We start from the raw sequence: 17,777 nt of genomic DNA, 5'->3' as shown, positions 1-17,777 counted from the left end.
TCTCTAAAGGCACTGCACTGGCCCCAGCCTCGGCAGACTGCCTGCCTAGGTAGGACCTTTGACAGGCTACCCCCCCATGCTGCATGGTAGCCATGCAGTGCCTACCACACACATCTGTGTGTGAAGACAGTGGGCGCCCAGTTCAGACGAGCATCCTCGGCCGTCTGGAGCCTGTGTCCTCAGGAGAGGGGCCCAGGTGCTGAGGCTGCCGAGTGGATTGACCAGAGCAGGTAGTAGGTACTCTGTCGGTGCATGTCTTGGGGGATGTTTGTGTCTCCTGGAGACCAGAGATGGGTTTGCTGATGCAAATGCCCAGGGCAGGAGCCCACTTAGCCAGAGCAGCAATGGCCAGAAGGGCTGTACTTAAATTTGCTGGACTGAAAGAAGGGTCTAGCCTTGCTGTCCACTTACATCCTGGCTATAACCCAGGAAAGTCACAGCCTCTCAGGACTCTGAGTAAAAGGAGAAGGTATAGGCACTGACATATATCCAGGCCTTAAAAAGAAGAGGAGAGCGCAGTGCGCAGGCTGGGTGAGCACCTGTGGTATGCCAGGCAGATGGCAGAGACCTAGTGCCAAGTGTGACTGGGACAGATGGGTAGCCCTGGAGATGGAGGTTGAGTATCAGTGTTGGTGGCCCTGGGCACAGGGCCCAAAGCATGACAGAGCCATGGACCTGAATCCTCCGAACACCCAGCTGCAGGCATAGCCATAGAAATCTGGAAGAAGGCCAAGGACAAGCAGCCTGCCTCTTGGCAGTGAGGCCAAGGTTGAGCAGGAAGGATGGCTGTGGACCTGGCTGAGAGAGACGAGTGGACTCAGAATGAGGTTGCAAGGCTGTCTCGGGGGTGGGGATGGGGCAGATCCCTGCCCATGTCCAGCTTGATTCAGGCCAGGTTTTCTGTAAGTAAGGAGCTCTGGCCTGCCTATTATCAGCCTAGAAAGAGAAGTTCTTGCCCACAGGGTCTGTTTTTGCCCTTTCCATATGTAAGTTTCCTGCAACCCCAGGAGGAACATCTGCAGTAGACCTTGCCTCTGAGTGAGCCTGGGGAGCAGCCTAGGGATCCCAAGACTTTATCAAGAAGGACGAAGGCCTCGGCACAGACATTATCCCCTGCACCCCGGCATAGATGCATCCTGCTGGCTGATCACAGGAGTAAAGCCCAGAAGGCCCCACTGGCAGCCCTTGTACAGTATTGCATGTGAATGTGGCCCCTGAAAGCCACTACTTCACTCTAGAGGCTTGGGCCAGGGGAGGGGGGACTTGTGCTTCTGAGCTTAGAGCAAAGCTTCCAGTAGTGTCATTGCACAGTAACCCACCAGGGCCCATATCTGGGGATATCTGTGACTGCTCTGTCACTGTAGGAACTGCCCGGTAGAGATGCAGAGGCATAGTGCTGCTGAACCTAAGGGTCAGAGAAACTCCAGGGCCTTTCCCCTCCAGGCCCGAGCTGTTAGGGTGCCAATGGCAGGCCTGCAGTTGCCCATGCCGCCAACAGATGCCAGTGTATCTGACAGCCCTGATCACGGTCACCAAGAGGCACCAGGACATTCTTAGCTTTGCCCCATGACTGTGTAAGAGGCAGCTGGGAGGACCGTGTCCCCATTTTATAGGCAAAAAATGTGGGCCCAGAAGGTGTCCTGCCCAGGATCTGAAAGCTGAAGGCTTGGAGTCATGCCCTGGGTTTAAAAATAATAGCTAGTTTTTCATACACACACACACAAAAAAAAATCAGGAGTTCCCCTCTCTATGTTTGAAATTCCCCTGGACACCTAGACTGTTGGACTGGGGCCCTTGTGTTCAGACACCTGCCTGCCTTGCTGAGCAGTGGCTGCTGCATTCTGGGATGACTCAGGCCTCCTCCCTGGATTTGTGGTCCCTGCCTGGCAGCTAGACTTAGGGGCAGGACAGTGTCAGTGAGTGGGGTTCATAGCAGCCCTTTCCCCCATCCTCCCCACTCTGCTTTTCCAAGGACAGAAGGGCACTGGGAGGGTCAACACCGCCCCCCTGTGTCCATGTCTCCCAAACATCTAGCCTCTTTTCTTCCTAGCAGAGACACTGTTAGGACTCCTGTCCTCAGCTTGGACTCTACAGTGAGAAGGATGTGTGATGGGGGTTGGGGGGACCTGTCCAAGAATCCACACATGGCCAGAAGTGACTAGGGTGTGTGCCCTGGCCCCTAGGACAGTGCCAGTTTCTGTTGAATGTCTCTCACCTGGGATGCTGCATTTTCCTTGCGAAGCTGACGTAAACGTGGCTCTCTCTGGCTTACAGCTAACGGACCTTAGCAGAACTGACTTGTGATGGGTTTGTTTGTTGCTCGGAGTTGAGTTACAAGCACTGCCACCTGGGCTGTGATGTGGACAGCTGTCAGCGAGTTGTCCAGGTGCTCATTCCAGGCGGGCACATTTAGCTGGCCTTCTGGGTCACTTGCGTAATTATGTGATTATTGCTGCAACTCTGATACCCCGGGCCCTGTAGCCCAGCATCCAGCTTGCCCTCACATTGTGTAAGGTCCTCAGTGTGTCTGCCCTGAGGAAATACACCAGGTTCAGAGACCCAAACGGGGTAAAAGTTTATGTCCCTCCCTTTAAAAGGATACAGACCCAGGCTGGCACAGTAAGAGTACAGCCGTGGGAACACCAGAGACCCAGGCTCTTCCTCTACCTGTCTGGAATGGAGCTTCTGATTAGGGTCCAGGGTGCCTGCAGACACTTGGAGTTACAGCTACACTCCAGCCAGCAGGAAGAAAAGAAGACAAGGAAGAGTGTCTCTGGGGACATCCTGATGGCCAGGCTTAGTCACATAGCCATACTGAGTTACAAATACCTCCCGAGCTGCTTCCTCCGCAGTTGCTGTCATCTTGAGCATCCACACAAGTGAAGCTCCTTAGATCTGCGTTGCCTTTTTTGCTATCTATAAGAATTCAGCTTAGGCTGAGGCTGTTGAAGTGTCCATGTGATTTATGTTGGACTAGCCACTCACATCCCTGGGTATTCCTTTCCCGTTTCTCCAGCTGGCTGCATCAGAAGATTGCATAGGTCACCAAAGAGGCCCATCTAGGGCTCAGCTGCCCTCATCCTCACCCAGGATAGGATTCCATTCTGTGTTACCCACGAGCTGGTAGCTGTGGGCACTACCTGCTCTGGGTGTCTCGAGGGCCAAGTGGGTTCAAGAGAGGGATCGGTAGAACAGCCTTCCTAAGAAGGCTGTGAGCAGGGTCTGTCTGCTCCTGTGTCTGCACCTGACCCCTGACATCATGAACCCTGGGCCTGAACCAAGGTATTTTTGGAAGCAGACTCGGTGACTCAACAGAAATCACCCCTGCTTTTCTTTAGGTATTAGCAGAGGGATGGCCTTAGACCAGCATTTTCTGTGCTGCATTTGGAGAGAAAAACATACATACCCCTCCCCAGCTGCTAACAGCAGCTCAGACGATGGGCTGGGGGGGGGGGGGCGCACAGGTACCAAGTAGGCTAGTTGGCCCTGCATACAGGGTCAGGGGCAAGGTGATGAGGGGCAAGCCCCTGGGAACCTGTTTGCTTGCTAGGCACCCTCTTGTGTCTCCATGATCTGGGCCATCCACTTGATCCTTTACCCCTCAGCCTGTAGCTGTGCCCTCTGAGAGGGGAGGCCACACAGTCTTACATTCTCAAGAAGCCTTGCCCACAGCCATTCTGCTCCTGGAAAAAGGAGAAAGCAGCCAACCCCACATGGCCTCTGCCCCACGGTGGGACTTGAGGCCAAAATCACACTTCATTTTTCTAAAGTCCTAGCAGGAACCCAGGAGCGACTGTGGGGCAGGAAGCAGCTGGCACCTGGGGAGCCAGTGGCAGGATGCTAGCCAAGGTACTTTGTGTCAGGGACTCCCCAGCTTTGGCAACCTCCACAGTGTTCTCTTCCCTATCAGGGACCTAGGGCAAGGTCTGCTTGTCTCTCACAAAGAGGCACTGTCCAGCTCTCTGACGCCCCATGAGCCTGGGGTGGTGACAGTAGTCAGAACAGGTCTGGGGAAGGAGACACCTTCCCTAGTGTCCTGAGTATGTGGGACCTTCTGAACTTAAGCCAGGTGTCTTAAAGGTTATTAATTATTAATCTATTTATGTGTATATATGTGTGTGTTCCTCTGTGAGCTATGCATACATGTGTGTGTGCCTCTGTGAGCTATGTACACCTCATGCAGGCAGGAGCCTCCAGAGGCCAGAAGAGGAAGTCAGATCCCCTGGAACTGAAGAGCTGCCCTGTGGGTGCTGTGAACCAAACCTAGGTTCTCTGCAAGACTGGACACTCAACTGCTGAGAGAGAGAGATGGAGGGAGAGAGAGAGATTGTTTTCTCGTGTTCGTATGTGTATGGGTACACATGTATACTGCATGTAGAAGCCAGAAGTCAAGCTCAGGTATGATTCTTAAGGTGTTGTCCACCTTGGGTTTTTTAGACAGGGGGACGGGGTCTCTCACTGGAGTGGAACTCACCAAGCAGACTAGACTGGCTGTCCATCACACCTCAGAGGTTTACCTGTTTCTGTATCCCTGGCTCTGGGCCCCAGCCTTTTTAACATAACATACATGTTGGGAAGTGCGTGCAGGCACGCCACAGTGCACCGTGGACGTCAGTGGACCATTTGCGAGAGTCGGTTCTCTCCTTCCGCCATGTGGGTTCTGGGGATCAAGCCCAAGAGGTCAGGTTTGGCAGAAGTGTGTTTACTCACTGAGCCCTCATGGCAGCCTGCATGCCAGGCTTTCTATATGATTTCTAGGGATCACACTCAAGGCCTCTGCTTGCATGCCAAGCAGTTTTCTGACCGGCCCAAGCTGTGTTCTCACAAAGGACAAAGGAAGGCAGATCTTGTAATGCCTTTTCTCTCTGAGGCCTTTGCGCCCCAACACCTCATCCTGCAGTTGTGACATTGACTCAGCTGTTTACTTACAGGTTGAGGATCTTCTATCCAAATGCCTGGGATATTGAATTTTGTGGGAGATCTTTTTCTGATTTTATTAATAAATAAATAACAACAATAATGAAGTATGTTGGCCATGGGTCCGAGGGCAAACATTACCCTCTGTGTACATGTAATATGGAGGTAATTGAAGCTGTATTTTTAATATTGAGTCAGATGGATGTGTGGTGTCATGTCAATACTGATTCAGATTTTGAAGCATGCCCGGTCTTCAGATTTGGGATGTTCAGCCTCTAATGCATGACAAACAACTCAGAAATATAAAGAAACCGGGAACAGGGAGGGGCTGAAAACATCTAGGAGCTAGAGGATGGAGTGGAGCAGTGTGAAACACCGTCTTCTGAACGTGGCCTGGTCCCTGCACCGTGAACTCAGCTCAAGCCTGCGCCCCCAACATTCCAGCATGGGTGGGAGGGCCATGAAACCCCCCCCCCACTGGTCTCAGTGGGCCACACCCTTACTCATGCAAGCCACCCCGCCCGATTAAACTAATTGTGCTTGTGCCTAATAGGTCACAGAAAAATGTGTGGAAACAGTGGGAGGAAGTGGGAAGAAGAAATGAAGAAATTCAGGGATTAAAGAGGAGTGAAGATGGCAAAATGTGTTATATACATGATGAAATTGTCAAAAGATAATTGTTTTATAAAGAAGCCAGTGAGGTGTCATACGCCTTTAATTCTAGCACTGCAGAGAATTTGGGGCCAACCAGGACTATATAGTAGATAGACCCCATCTATCTGGGCATGGTTGCTTGTCTGTGATCTAAGCATTTAGGAGGCTAGGATGGGGGACCACCATGAATCTGAAGCCACCCAGAAGCTACAGTGTGAGACCCTGTTTCAAAAAGTAAAATAAATTGGGAGGGAGAAAGGAAAAGGAAGAGTGTAATTATCAGGTTTACCAGATTGTACTGACCTGTAAAGTTACCTAAGTTTGAAAATTTTTGTAATAAACTATTAGGGAAAAATCCCTTACCTCACTAAGACCCCCTTGACTCCGGCTTTGAAGAGCTGTTCAAGGCCATCCTTAGCTCAGTAGGGAGTTCAGTCTGGGCTTATCTATAGATGAGAGGAGCAGGATTATACTAACTAGAGGAGTCACAGGATAGGGAGGGCAGTCTATTGAGGGAGGAGCTTATGACTACTGAACTGGTTAGGTTAGTAGTTCTGGGATTTATATGTAAATAAGGCATGAAGGCGAGTGCCTGCCATCTCTGCATTGAAATCTGAGTCAAGATTTCAGTATTCATTCAGAAATGTAAAAATAGTGAGTTTTCTCGAAGCTGTTACCCAATTTACTCCCCCTTTCTCTGGTTCCTCGCAGCCTCGTCTACCTCTTGTAAGTAGATTTAGGACACGTTGGGGCTGTTGTTCCTTGGGTTGTCAGCAGAGGACTTTGCTCTGGCAAGGTCAGCCCCCTGCCTCTGAGACCAGTCCTCAGTCATTTATAAGTATTGTGAGAGTCACCTGAACTCATTTGGGATTGTATCCTGGTTTGCTCTGTCCCCTCAGGGCTAACAGGGAAAGTGTCATGTAACTGAGTCTGGCTTTGAATGATCCCCTTTGGGTTACTTTTCTTTTAAGATTAAGGCAAAGAGAACCTTGTTAGTTTTGTGTGAGTGTGAAACTTGGGTGTGTGTATATGCTTGCTTGTGTGCAGTGTGTGTGAAAGCTTCAAGTAGGCATCAGGTATCCTCACTGATCTCTCATCTTCATCTGTTAAGACAGTCTCAGTTGAACCCAGAGCTCACGGATTAGCTAGCCAGCCTACCTCGGGGATCTCCTTCATCCATCTCTCAAGTGCTGGGTAATGGGTGGCCTGACCTATGACTTTTCTTAGTGGATTTTGGTGTTCCAAAGTCCTGATACCTGCATGGCAAGGAGTTTATCTACTGAGCCACATCTCCAGCCTCTGGGAACTTTTTATCATGCCCTTTGACCAGGCCTGCTTGGAAAATATGTTCACTTTCTCTCCTGGTGTCCCTGATTTTTAGTGGGGTAGCTGGGTCCAGAGCAGGGGCCTAGCCCCAAAGGCCTCCTGTGGTTTTGCATGGGGATTGAAGGGAAGGGAATGTTGACAACGAGCGTCCAGTCACTCTCTGGTCTCTCACTGAACCTGGAGCTCACCAGTTTAGGTAGACTAGGCTAACCAGCATTTCCCCCCACCCCACCCCAGCCCACCCCAGTGATCTTCCTCTCAGGCTTGCCAGCACTGAGATTACAGGCACAGGCACATGCTGCCACAACCAGTTTTATATCAGTGCCTTCGGATCTGATCTCAGGTCCTCATATTTGTGCTTACAAGCCATCTCCCCTCGTGTGTGTGTGTGCCTGTGTCTGTGTGTGTATGCCAGAGGACACATGGAGAGGTCAGAGAACAACTTTACCCACCAAGACATCTTGCCATCCCTTCTCCTCTAATTTTTACTTAAGAGGCTCCAAAAACAGTTGCCTTTCTTGCCCTGATGGTACATGACTGGGGGGCCCACCAAACCAGTCTCCACAAAATTAAAAAAATAAGCGTTAAAATGACTGTATGTCTCACAAAAAAGATTAACCCAGCCATGATTAGATACTTAAGTAAGCCAGGCATGATGGTGCACAGCGTTAACCCCACCATTTGGTAGAGTTTCTGAGTCTCATAAACAAATTCCAGGCCAGCCAAGCCACTTAATAAGACTCTTAAGTGGTAATGCCAAGGCCGGTAGGGAACTGCAGTCTGAAGGACCGGAATTATTATCCCTAGGCGAGAGTCCTCTGAGGCCTGCCTTACCTGTGAGTTTTATCTTCCTGACTGAGCCTCTCTCACCTCTGTCTGATCCCTGCCACCACACCCATGGTGTGTGTGGGTCTCCAGGTGTTCTTAGCTGCATGGGTACCCAGGTGTTCTCAGCTGCATGGGTGCTTATGGAGGCCAAGTCAGACACCAGAATGTCTTCCTCTGGGGCAGTCCAGCTCACATTTTGAGATAGGACCTCTCACGGAACTAGTCATCCCTTCAGCTTGACCTCCCGAGCCCTGGGACACACATCCGTCTCTCTCCCGTCCCCTGTAACCCAAGTGCTGGGGTTATAGATGTATGCTGCCAAGCTTGGCTTCTTAGTGTAGGTGCTAGGGACGCAAGCTTGAATCCTCATGATTGCACAGCAAGTGATGGGTCTCCCAGCCCTCCTACTTTGTCTACAAACTAGGAAGATACTCTGCTCTGGCCTTGCCTTGGCCTCTGATCTTCACCGCAGCAGGCTCTCTTGAAGTTGAAACCATGTGCCCACAGTCCTCTAAGAGTACTGCCCGAGGCTCGGGGACTGCTGCCTCCCCAGGCTAGAGAACTCTGTACCTAGCTAGCTAGAGACCCAGCCTTGGTCAGAGGTATTGCATGGTCTATACAGAGATAGATAGCATTGTTATAATCATACCCAAACGACCATTTGAGGGCCGTCTCCCTCATGGTTTTTCTGGAGATGATTTTCCCGATCGCATTTGGCTGAAGCTGTCTATGCAGGTGTGGGTGGTGGTCACTGTGCAAGAAAGAAGATGCTGCTTCCAGAAAAAAGGAAGTGGCAGGCAGGGTCACACAAGCAGAAGTCAGCAGGGTGGGTTTAGCACTGTTGTCTCAGATCAGGCGGGGTTCCTGTTCTGTGTTCTTATTCTGGTGTCCCCTGATGTTTCCTAAGTAAGCCTGCCAATCGTACTAATGTTAAAGCTTGCCATTTCCCTCGTCCCCTTCAGTCCCACCAGCCCTCACCCCCACCAGATCTCAGGTGGGACCAGAAAGCTGACAACGTAAAGACAAGAGGAGGTGAGATGAGAGTCCAGTCCTGGGCCACCCTTGGCTCCCTACCCCTTGGCCCAGGTTGGCCACCCCTCTGGTTGACGTGGTGCTGAACACACTTTGCAATCAATGATGGTTCCACCCAGCATGGTGTGGGCGGGGCTACAAGGGAAGAAGGGAGCCACCTCACAGTCTCCTTGTCCCTCACCCTCCCACCTCACCCACGGCCCTGGGCTGTGTTAGCTGCCTAGAATGACCTAGACTAGTGGAAACAGACCAACTTTCCCAGAAGTAGAAGAAGAAAGCGGAACAGAGTCTGGAGATATCAGTTGCAACGCTTAACTGCAGAGGTGTTGTTTCCAGAGGGCTCCAGGGCACATTAGCACTGCCAGTTCTGCGGGCCTGGCTGTGGCTGGTTGCAGCTACAGGTATAGGAAGGCCTGCTGCTGAGTGGCCACCACATGCCCCATTCTGCTGACTACCATGAGCCCTAGACTTGTCCCTGTGTGGAGTATATATCCAGGGATGTGCCTCGGTCAGTGTGCCATGGGCACCTTATAGGGTGGGACAGTGGTTTACACTGCTCATGAGAGCACAAGTCAAGTGGTCAGCCACCCTGAGAGAGCACAATTTGTGGGGGAGTCCCTGAGAACAGAACTGCTTCTGTGTACACCCCTAAGGCTCTCTGTGTGACAAAGCCAGCCATCGACCAGATGCTGGACTCAGCAGGACGTGTGGTTTCCTTCAAGGGAGCAAGTGAGGGTGTGTGTGTGTGTGTGTGTGTGTGTGTGTGTGTGTGTGTGTGTGTGTGTGTTGAAGGCCAGATACAAGAGACAGTTTGTGAGCCACCTGATGTGGGTGCTGGGAACTGAATTCAAGTCCTCTGGAATAGCAGTAAATGCTCATAACCACTGAGCCATCTCTCTAGCCCACCCACCACCACCACCACCCCTTTTTTTGGTTTTTCAAGACAGGTTTCTCTGTGTAACAACTCTGGAGGTCCTGGAACGCTCTCTGTTTTCTGACTGGCTTCGAATTCCTGTTTTCTTTTTAAATAGAGGTTATGTTTATGTGTGGGTGTCCCACTGATGCCAGAGTTACAGATAGTTGTGAGTCAGGACATGGGTGCTGGGAACTGACCAGGTCCTCTGCAAGTACAGCAAGAACTTTTTAACCACTGAGCCATTTCTGTTGCCCCTGTTTCCTTTTCTTTTTCTGAAATGTCTGGGACACATAAGAACTTGTATCATGTCTATGAGAAATAATTCATAGTAGTGAGACTTAAACCCTTGCTGCCCTTAGGGCATCCCATAAGGATGGTGTCTTAGGACCACTGTAAACACCTGGGCCTCCACCCCAGAACACAGCAGCTTGAATTTCCAAGTATACCATATCACTACAGGGAAATCACTTACAATGATTCCAACATAAGCACCTATCACTAAAGACAGTTTCTGCAGTTTCTCTTAAGATTTGTTTTGTTATTTTGTTATTTATTTGTATGCATGTGTCTCGGTATATATGTGTGCCTGTATGGGGGTAACTGAGAACGCCAGGAAAGGCTCTCTGAACTCTTGGAGTTGTAAGTCCTGAGGACTGAACTTGGGTCCTCTGGAAGAACAGCAAATGCCTTTAACTGCTGATCCATCATCTCTCTAACCGCAGGACTGACTTTATTTTTTAAAACGATCTGTGGGAAAACCCGGCCTCTGAGGCCAATCTGTACAGTAAGCCGGATGACCGTGCAGATAGGAGGTGTCACACTTTACAGGACCCTAGAGGGGATGGTGGGACTTTTCAGGGTGCCTGGCTTGCATCTGAAGTCAGAGTGACATGAGCCATGGGATGGGCCATGGCAGATTCTTGGGGTGGGGTGGAGGTGGCACAGGGCTCATCCAGGAAGAAGGCACTCCTATCGACGTGCCATGGCCTGGCCCTGGAGCTACCATCTGTTCAGTACTGATGGGCACCTGACACCAAGGACACAGAAGGCCTGCAAGGGGCAGAGGCCACCACACAAGAGGGCAACAAGGTATACAGGTCCCAGGCACAGGGACCCCGCTTAGAAGTCACGCTCTTGGCAAGTTCGTTCCCTCATACCTAGGGTTTTCTACTCAGAAATGAATGGTAGGGCTGAGAGCTTGTGCTGCAACTAGAATTGGCGGGTGTCGCTTGCCCAAGGGTCCATGCTGAAGAGCCACAGTGGCTGCAACAGGCATAGCTCTATGCCCTCTTCCTCCCAGGGTACTGATCTCTTCCCCATTCTCTTTATAGGAAGTTCTATTACATCACCCTGCTGCGAGACCCAGTATCCCGCTACCTGAGCGAGTGGCGACATGTGCAGCGCGGAGCCACGTGGAAGACCTCACTGCACATGTGTGACGGGCGCACACCAACCCCAGAGGAGCTGCCGCCCTGCTACGAGGGTACAGACTGGTCAGGCTGCACGCTGCAGGAGTTCATGGATTGCCCCTACAACCTGGCCAACAACCGGCAGGTGCGCATGCTGGCCGACCTCAGCCTGGTGGGCTGCTACAACCTGTCCTTCATCCCCGAGAGCAAGCGAGCCCAGCTGCTGCTGGAGAGTGCCAAGAAGAACCTGCGTGGGATGGCCTTCTTCGGCCTCACAGAGTTCCAGCGCAAGACGCAGTACCTTTTTGAGCGGACGTTCAACCTCAAGTTCATCCGGCCCTTCATGCAGTACAACAGCACGCGGGCGGGCGGAGTGGAGGTGGACGAGGACACTATCCGGCACATCGAGGAGCTCAACGACCTGGACATGCAGCTGTATGACTATGCCAAGGACCTCTTCCAGCAGCGCTACCAGTACAAAAGACAGCTGGAGCGCAGGGAGCAGCGCCTGCGCAATCGCGAGGAGCGCCTCCTGCATCGCTCCAAGGAGGCGCTGCCGCGGGAGGACGCAGAAGAGCCAGGCCGCGTGCCCACTGAGGACTACATGAGCCATATCATCGAGAAGTGGTAGTGGGAGCAAGGGCAGAGAGTGATGGGCAAGATTTAACGGGGAAAGAAATGGGGCCGACAGTTCTTGCTGTTTGTTGGAGAGGGAAGCGTGCTAGTAGTATACCCTAGACCTTGATGGGCAGGGTAGGACCTCTGAAGCAGGTGGCCTCCCTGCTCTCCCGGCCCCCGTGTCAAACTTAAAACTGATTTTGAGAAAAGACTGTCGAGGGGACATGTCTATTCAGCCGAGAGTCCCACACCTACTATGCACGCACTGGCCCCACTGACCCAGCCCCTCTAGAAACATATGACTGGTTCCTAATAGTTCATCTGAAGCTCCTTGGCCTCTGGGGACCCTAATAACCCAGAATGGTGGGGAGCCTCTTCCTTGAGAACCCAAGTGTACCTCTGAGGCGTCAGTCCTCAGACCTGGAATCTCCCCTTCTTACCCATCAAGGCTGCTGTCATGGTCGGGGTCGGCCCCAGCTGTTGCAGAGAAGACTCAAGTCTGGCACCTGGCCCCTGCACTGTCTGGGCCGTGATCAAAAGTCACAGTCCAAGCTGGCTTTGAGGGAGCCAGGCTCAGGCAGAAAAGGGACATCAAGAGTCGTCCCCCCCACACACACACACAAATCCCTGTGCTTTATGATCCACTGCCCCCAGCCCTGTCACTGGGACATTTATACAACGGCTCCTGTGCCACTGTCGCCACCGTGCCAGCAATTCTTCAGTCCCATGCATTAAAGCATCCTTTGGCTGGGTGGGATACAGGGCCACGCCAGCCTGAGTTGATACTGGATGGCCAGGATGGGGACTTTCCCTTTCTCTGCTAAGGGTCGAAGGACCAGCTCTGAATGGTCCTTCCTGGGGCCTGTATGCACAACCCTCCCCACCTGGCTCTTCCTGCATCTTTCTGCCAGGCTATTTCCAGCAGCCCCGTGGGCCAGCCAGTGGCCCTACTAGAAGCCATGTTGCATATATCTGTTTTTCAGAACTTGCCTAGTGCCGAGTCCCTTGTGTGCTCTAGAGACCCTGGGATGTCCCCCATTAAGTGGAGGGGTCATGGCTTTTATAGTCCGTATGCATGCAGACGGGAGTTGCGAGCTGACCCTGAGGCAGGCCAGGGGGCCTACTCCCTGTGTCCGTCTCTCTCAGCACTCAGGCTAAGAAGGGGTGGTTCAGCACAGACAAGAGTATGGGCTATATGTAGTCTAGCAATATTTCAGATGTTGGCAGGTATAGCTGCTGCCCAGAGCGATGGCTTAATTTTCACACGCGTGTGGAATAGGGTCTACGCTTAAAGACCAGGCTTGGCGTCCATAGGCAGGATAAGTTCTGTTGGGCGCTGTCCAGCCCAGTCCAGGGCCTGCTCATGGTGAATGATCACACTGGGGAGGTAGGTAGCAAGATGAGTTTGGAGGTCAAGGTCACTAGAGCAAATATACTTCTGAGAGGAGCATGGGGCATATTTGGGGAACCCTGAGGTCTTTCACAGGTCACATTGGTTACTGTCAGGAAGTACCCCAGTTCCGCATGGCCCCTCTTCACAACTTCCTGTGTACATGGCTCAAATATAGGATCTGTTCTATACGTATTGGAATATGTTTTAACTTAACACCCTGCCATCCCGACTCACACGGAAGCACAGGTCAATTCTCTCTGCTGCATTTGAAAACTAGTCCCTCCCATCTCAGGCCAGCGCCAGGCTGAGGAAGCCTCAGTCCCTCGACTGTCCACCCTGCCTAAGGCTCAGGCCACCAGCTTTGGGGCTCAGCTTCCTGGTACTCATAGCATCTCAGAACAGGGTGCTTCCCTGTCCCTCCAGCTCCAAGGACTCTGCCTATCCAGGGGCGTCCCCTGGGGCTGAGAGACCATGCACATGCAGCAAGCCGAGGCACCCTGCAGCCCTGCAGCCCAACCTCGCCCCCCCTGGAGTGGGAAGCGGGGACCACGGAACTGTTCAGGTGTCACGTCTGAACTGGAACTGTTTGACTTGAACCCGGGAGCTTTAAAGCTTTATTTATTTATAGCTTCTTATTAAAAAATAAAAAGCATTGGGAAGGAATCTCCCGGTTATCCATACAGAGCAATGGATTGATGATGGGAAAGTAGCTGGTTGTCTTCTAATTGTCTGTGTCTAGGTGGAGAATGAACACTAGCCGATGAAATAAACCCTGAAAAGGTCACCGTGTGCTGTGCTCCCGTGTGCTGTGCTCCGTGCTGGACACCTCCCCCCCCCCCCGCAAGGCAGCTGTCTGTGTCATAAGAGTTAGCATGCTGCTTGCATGGGTGCAGGCGGCTCGGCACAAAGTGAGGTGCTGGGTGAGCAGGCACACACACTCAAACCACAAAGGGTAGAAACAGTCACCATTTGTTGCAGCGTGTGGACAGGTGACGCCAGGTGAAAGGGGGCTGCCACCAACAGCAGTGTCAATGCCATCTGCCACGGCCTCCTCTGCTCAGCTTTAACTTGGAAATTTTTCAGATGGCAAAGGGAAAGATGGCTCTAAGGGTGTGGCTCATTGGCGGAGTGTTTGGCCTAGGTTTGATTCCCAGGGAAGCCTAGGTTTGATTGATTCCCAGCACTCTGGAGGTGGAGGCAGGAGAATCAGTTCAAGGGTCATCCTTGGTGACAGTAAGTCCTGTCTCAGTGAAACTAAGCTTCCTCTTCATTATAAGAAACTAGAAATGAATGGAAAAGATTTCGGGGGCTGAAGAGAGAACTCAGTGGTGGAGAGCACTGGCTGTTCTTTCAAAGGACCCGGGTTCAATTCCCAGCACCCACATGGAAACTCACAACTGTCTGTAATTCTAGTTCCAGGGGATCTGACACCCTCACACAGACAGACATACAGGCAAACCATCAATGTACATTAAAAAAAATGCTTAAAGATTTCATTTTGAAAGAGCAAGGACTGTTCTTAGAGACCATCCGCTCCATGTGAGTTCCTTACCTGTTGCCAGTAACTTACAAAGGACAAAGGTTTGCCAGGCATAGTGACATTTGTCAGTAATCCCAGCAGAAAGAAAAAGGGATCGCTTTCACTTCTGGCTCACAGATTTGATCCACAGTAGAGGGACTGCTTGTGGTGGCCTTGTTAGCAGAGCCCTTTCTGCCTGAGACAGGTGAGCCAAGCTTGATGCATGTCCCAGTCCTCAGGACATACAGACAGCCTTCAGGAAAGTCACTGGTTCTAAGCCAGCCTGAGCTGCATGGTGAAACCCTGGCTAAAACAACATGAAAGTCTGGGAAGGTAGTTCAGTTGCTAAAGCACTGGCCTTGCAATTGATAGGATCTGAGTTTAATGTGCAGAACCTACTTTCAGACCAACAAAAGCCAGACGTGGCTGCTGCGTACTTAACACCCCAGTGCTAAGGAGACAGACACAGCCAGCCAGCCTAGCCTACGTACTGAGTTCCAGTCCACTGAGAGACCCTGACTTAAAACAACAAGGTGGATAGCACCTGAGGAATGGCAGCTGGGGTTATCTTCTGGGCTCCCCAACCGCACATGCGCATGCACACAGACCACACGCTCGTGCACAGGTGCAGACAAAATGAAAGAAGCACACATATATGTGTCCTCTAATAAAGCCATAGGAATTCATGGGATCACTCTCATGATCTCTAATCCTAATCACTTCCCCAAACCAGAGGGAGTCCCCACCCTTTTTCTCCTTCCCACTGTGGATTAATCCATACATGGAGTCTTAGGGGACACCCCAATTATATCGAAGCCACGGCAAACCCAAAGAGTTCAGTGAGGTGATATCACGCTGTTGGCTCAGTGCTCCCTCTTCCATATTCTACACACGCACACTTCCTGAGCTATCTGAAGGTAGGTTGTGGCCATCGAACCCCTCTACCCCTAAACTCTTGCACATACGTCTACTGAGATGTTCTGCTGTAACAGTCAACCCAACTGCCATGGCCCCCAGGCAAAACCCATATGCAGGGTTGCTATCTACTATATCCTTGTCCCATAAATGTTTTCAGACCCAAACACTTCTTCTGCACCTCTCGTGTATGGGTTAACTAGAGTCCACACACTCTCTGGTTCTCGTCATACTATTGATATTGTGTGTGTGAGTGAGGGTACAGGAATGCCACCGTGCACATGTGAAGATCGGGAAGACCCCGGGTGTTAGTCCTCACTTTTCAACTTGTTTGACACATGTACTTTCTGTTGGTTTTCTCCCTGCCTAAACCAGCAAGCTTTGGGGATTCTCCTGTCTCAGTTTCCCATGTCCTCTTAGAAGTGCTGGGGCTACAGACACTAAGTGTCCAGTCTTTACTTGGATTCTGGGAATATGAACTCGGGTCCTCACACTCAAATGGCAAACACTTAGGCACTGAGCCATCTCCCTGCCCCACCATGAATGCTATTGGCTAATATGAACCACTAACCTCTTCAAAGGTGCTCAACCCATCCCCCATCCCCAACCAGTTATTTAACCTTCTTGAACCCAATAGGCAGGAGCCTGCTGTTGCTGAGCATTGGTTCTGGCCTGGGACCTGGGGAAACTGAGGCCTCTCCACTGGTTTCCTATAAGGGAAGGCAAAGAGTCACAAGGAACTGCAGCCATCCTGCAAAACCCCCAGGAACTGGTGACCTGGTGGAAGGAACCTTTGTCACTGACTGGGGCCTGTCATCAAGCTTGCTTGTTTATTGTTTGTTTTTGAGACAGGGTTTCTCTGTGTAACAGTACTGGCTGTCCTGAACTTGCTTTGTAGACCAGGCTGGCCTCGAACTCAGAGTTCTGCCTCTGCCTCCGATGCTTGGATTAATGGCGTGCCCCGCTCAGCCTCAAGATTATTTGTGACCTGAGGACTCCAGCAGCACTTCAGCCCCCAAGCTCTCTGTCCTTGACCTCTGAGCAACAAAAATCTTAAGAGAGTTGGGCTAGGGAGATAGCATAGGTGCCTGCCACCCGAGTGTGAGGACCTGAGTTCTGTTCCCAGAACCCACATGGAATCCAATCCTGGGGAAAAGGAGACAAGAAGCTTCTTGGGCTCACTGTGCAGCTAACCTCTCCCAGTCAAAACCTCCCAGTTAAATGAGAGATTAAAATAGACATCCCAACAGCTTGAGTTCAATCCCCAAAACTCTTCGTGGTAGAAAGAAAGAAAGGGCTCGCAAAAGCTGTCCACACGCGCACATACACAGGGTCGGATGATGGACACTCTTGCACACAGACATAAATTAAAAAAAAAAAGTTGTGACAAAAAATAATGTGAAAAGCTATCAAGTAATATATCCGTGGTGGTTTGAATGAGACGTCTCTCAAAGGCTCAGGCATTTAAACACTTGGTTCCCCAGTGGGTGTCGCTGTTTGCCGAGGCTTTGGAGGCGTGGCTTAGCTGGAGGACGTATGTCACTGGGGGCGGGCTTTGAGAGTAGATAGCCTTGCCTCCTTCCAGTTCACTCTCTGCTTCCTGCTTACTGTAGTGGAGGATGTGAACTCTGTTTCTCACTGACTGCAATGCCTGCCTGCGGCGATGCCCCACTGCCAGGAACTCATAGCCCTCTGGAATCATTAGCCCAAATAAACTTCCGTCTATAGGTACTTCTGCTGTGGTTGTCACAAGAGGAAAGAGACCAATCAATATCTAAAAGTGACCAATCTAATATTAGATATCTAATATCTAATAATCAATATCGATATACACACCAAACCAAACGGTACAGTTTGCTGTTGCTATTCTTTGTAAGACAGGATCTCACCATTCCTCTCTGGTTGTCTTGGAACTCAGTATGCAGATCCACCTGCCTTACCTCCCAAGTGCTGGGATTAAAAGCATGTGCCACTGTGCCTGAAGGAGACCCCATACAGCAGGGACTCCCTCTCAGACCCCGGATTGGACACAAACTACACCCAACCGCCTGTTTTCACAGAGAGATCCTTTATTAAGCAGGGAAGAAAAGTAAAGTGGCTGCTTTCTGACTCAGATAAACAGCAACAAATGACCTCAGTTGTCATTCTGAAGAGAAAAAGGGGAGGTCCACGTCAGAATGGGCTAGGGTGCGCTGGGATGTTTTGATTGGGCCTGCCAATTAGGGGAACCCAAGGGGCCTCCCAATCGCT

The 17,777-nt window shown here is 51.2% G+C and overlaps 1 protein-coding gene across 1 annotated transcript in view; it reads left to right on the top strand.

Annotated features, from left to right (window-relative positions):
* Positions 1 to 13,877, top strand: part of Hs6st1 (heparan sulfate 6-O-sulfotransferase 1) — a 44,827-nt gene extending 30,950 nt beyond the window's left edge. The window contains exon 2 of the mRNA XM_075980482.1: positions 11,005 to 13,877. Coding sequence (XP_075836597.1) covers positions 11,005 to 11,713 — 709 coding nt within the window. The 3' untranslated portion in view covers positions 11,714 to 13,877. The remainder of the gene's footprint in view (positions 1 to 11,004) is intronic.
* The last annotated feature ends 3,900 nt before the right edge of the window (positions 13,878 to 17,777 follow it).

The sequence above is a fragment of the Microtus pennsylvanicus genome, chromosome 7 (assembly GCF_037038515.1).
Source record: "Microtus pennsylvanicus isolate mMicPen1 chromosome 7, mMicPen1.hap1, whole genome shotgun sequence".
Lineage (NCBI taxonomy): Eukaryota > Metazoa > Chordata > Mammalia > Rodentia > Cricetidae > Microtus > Microtus pennsylvanicus.
The sequence above is the reverse complement of the archived record's forward strand: the minus strand, read 5'-3'. Positions and strand labels throughout refer to the sequence as shown.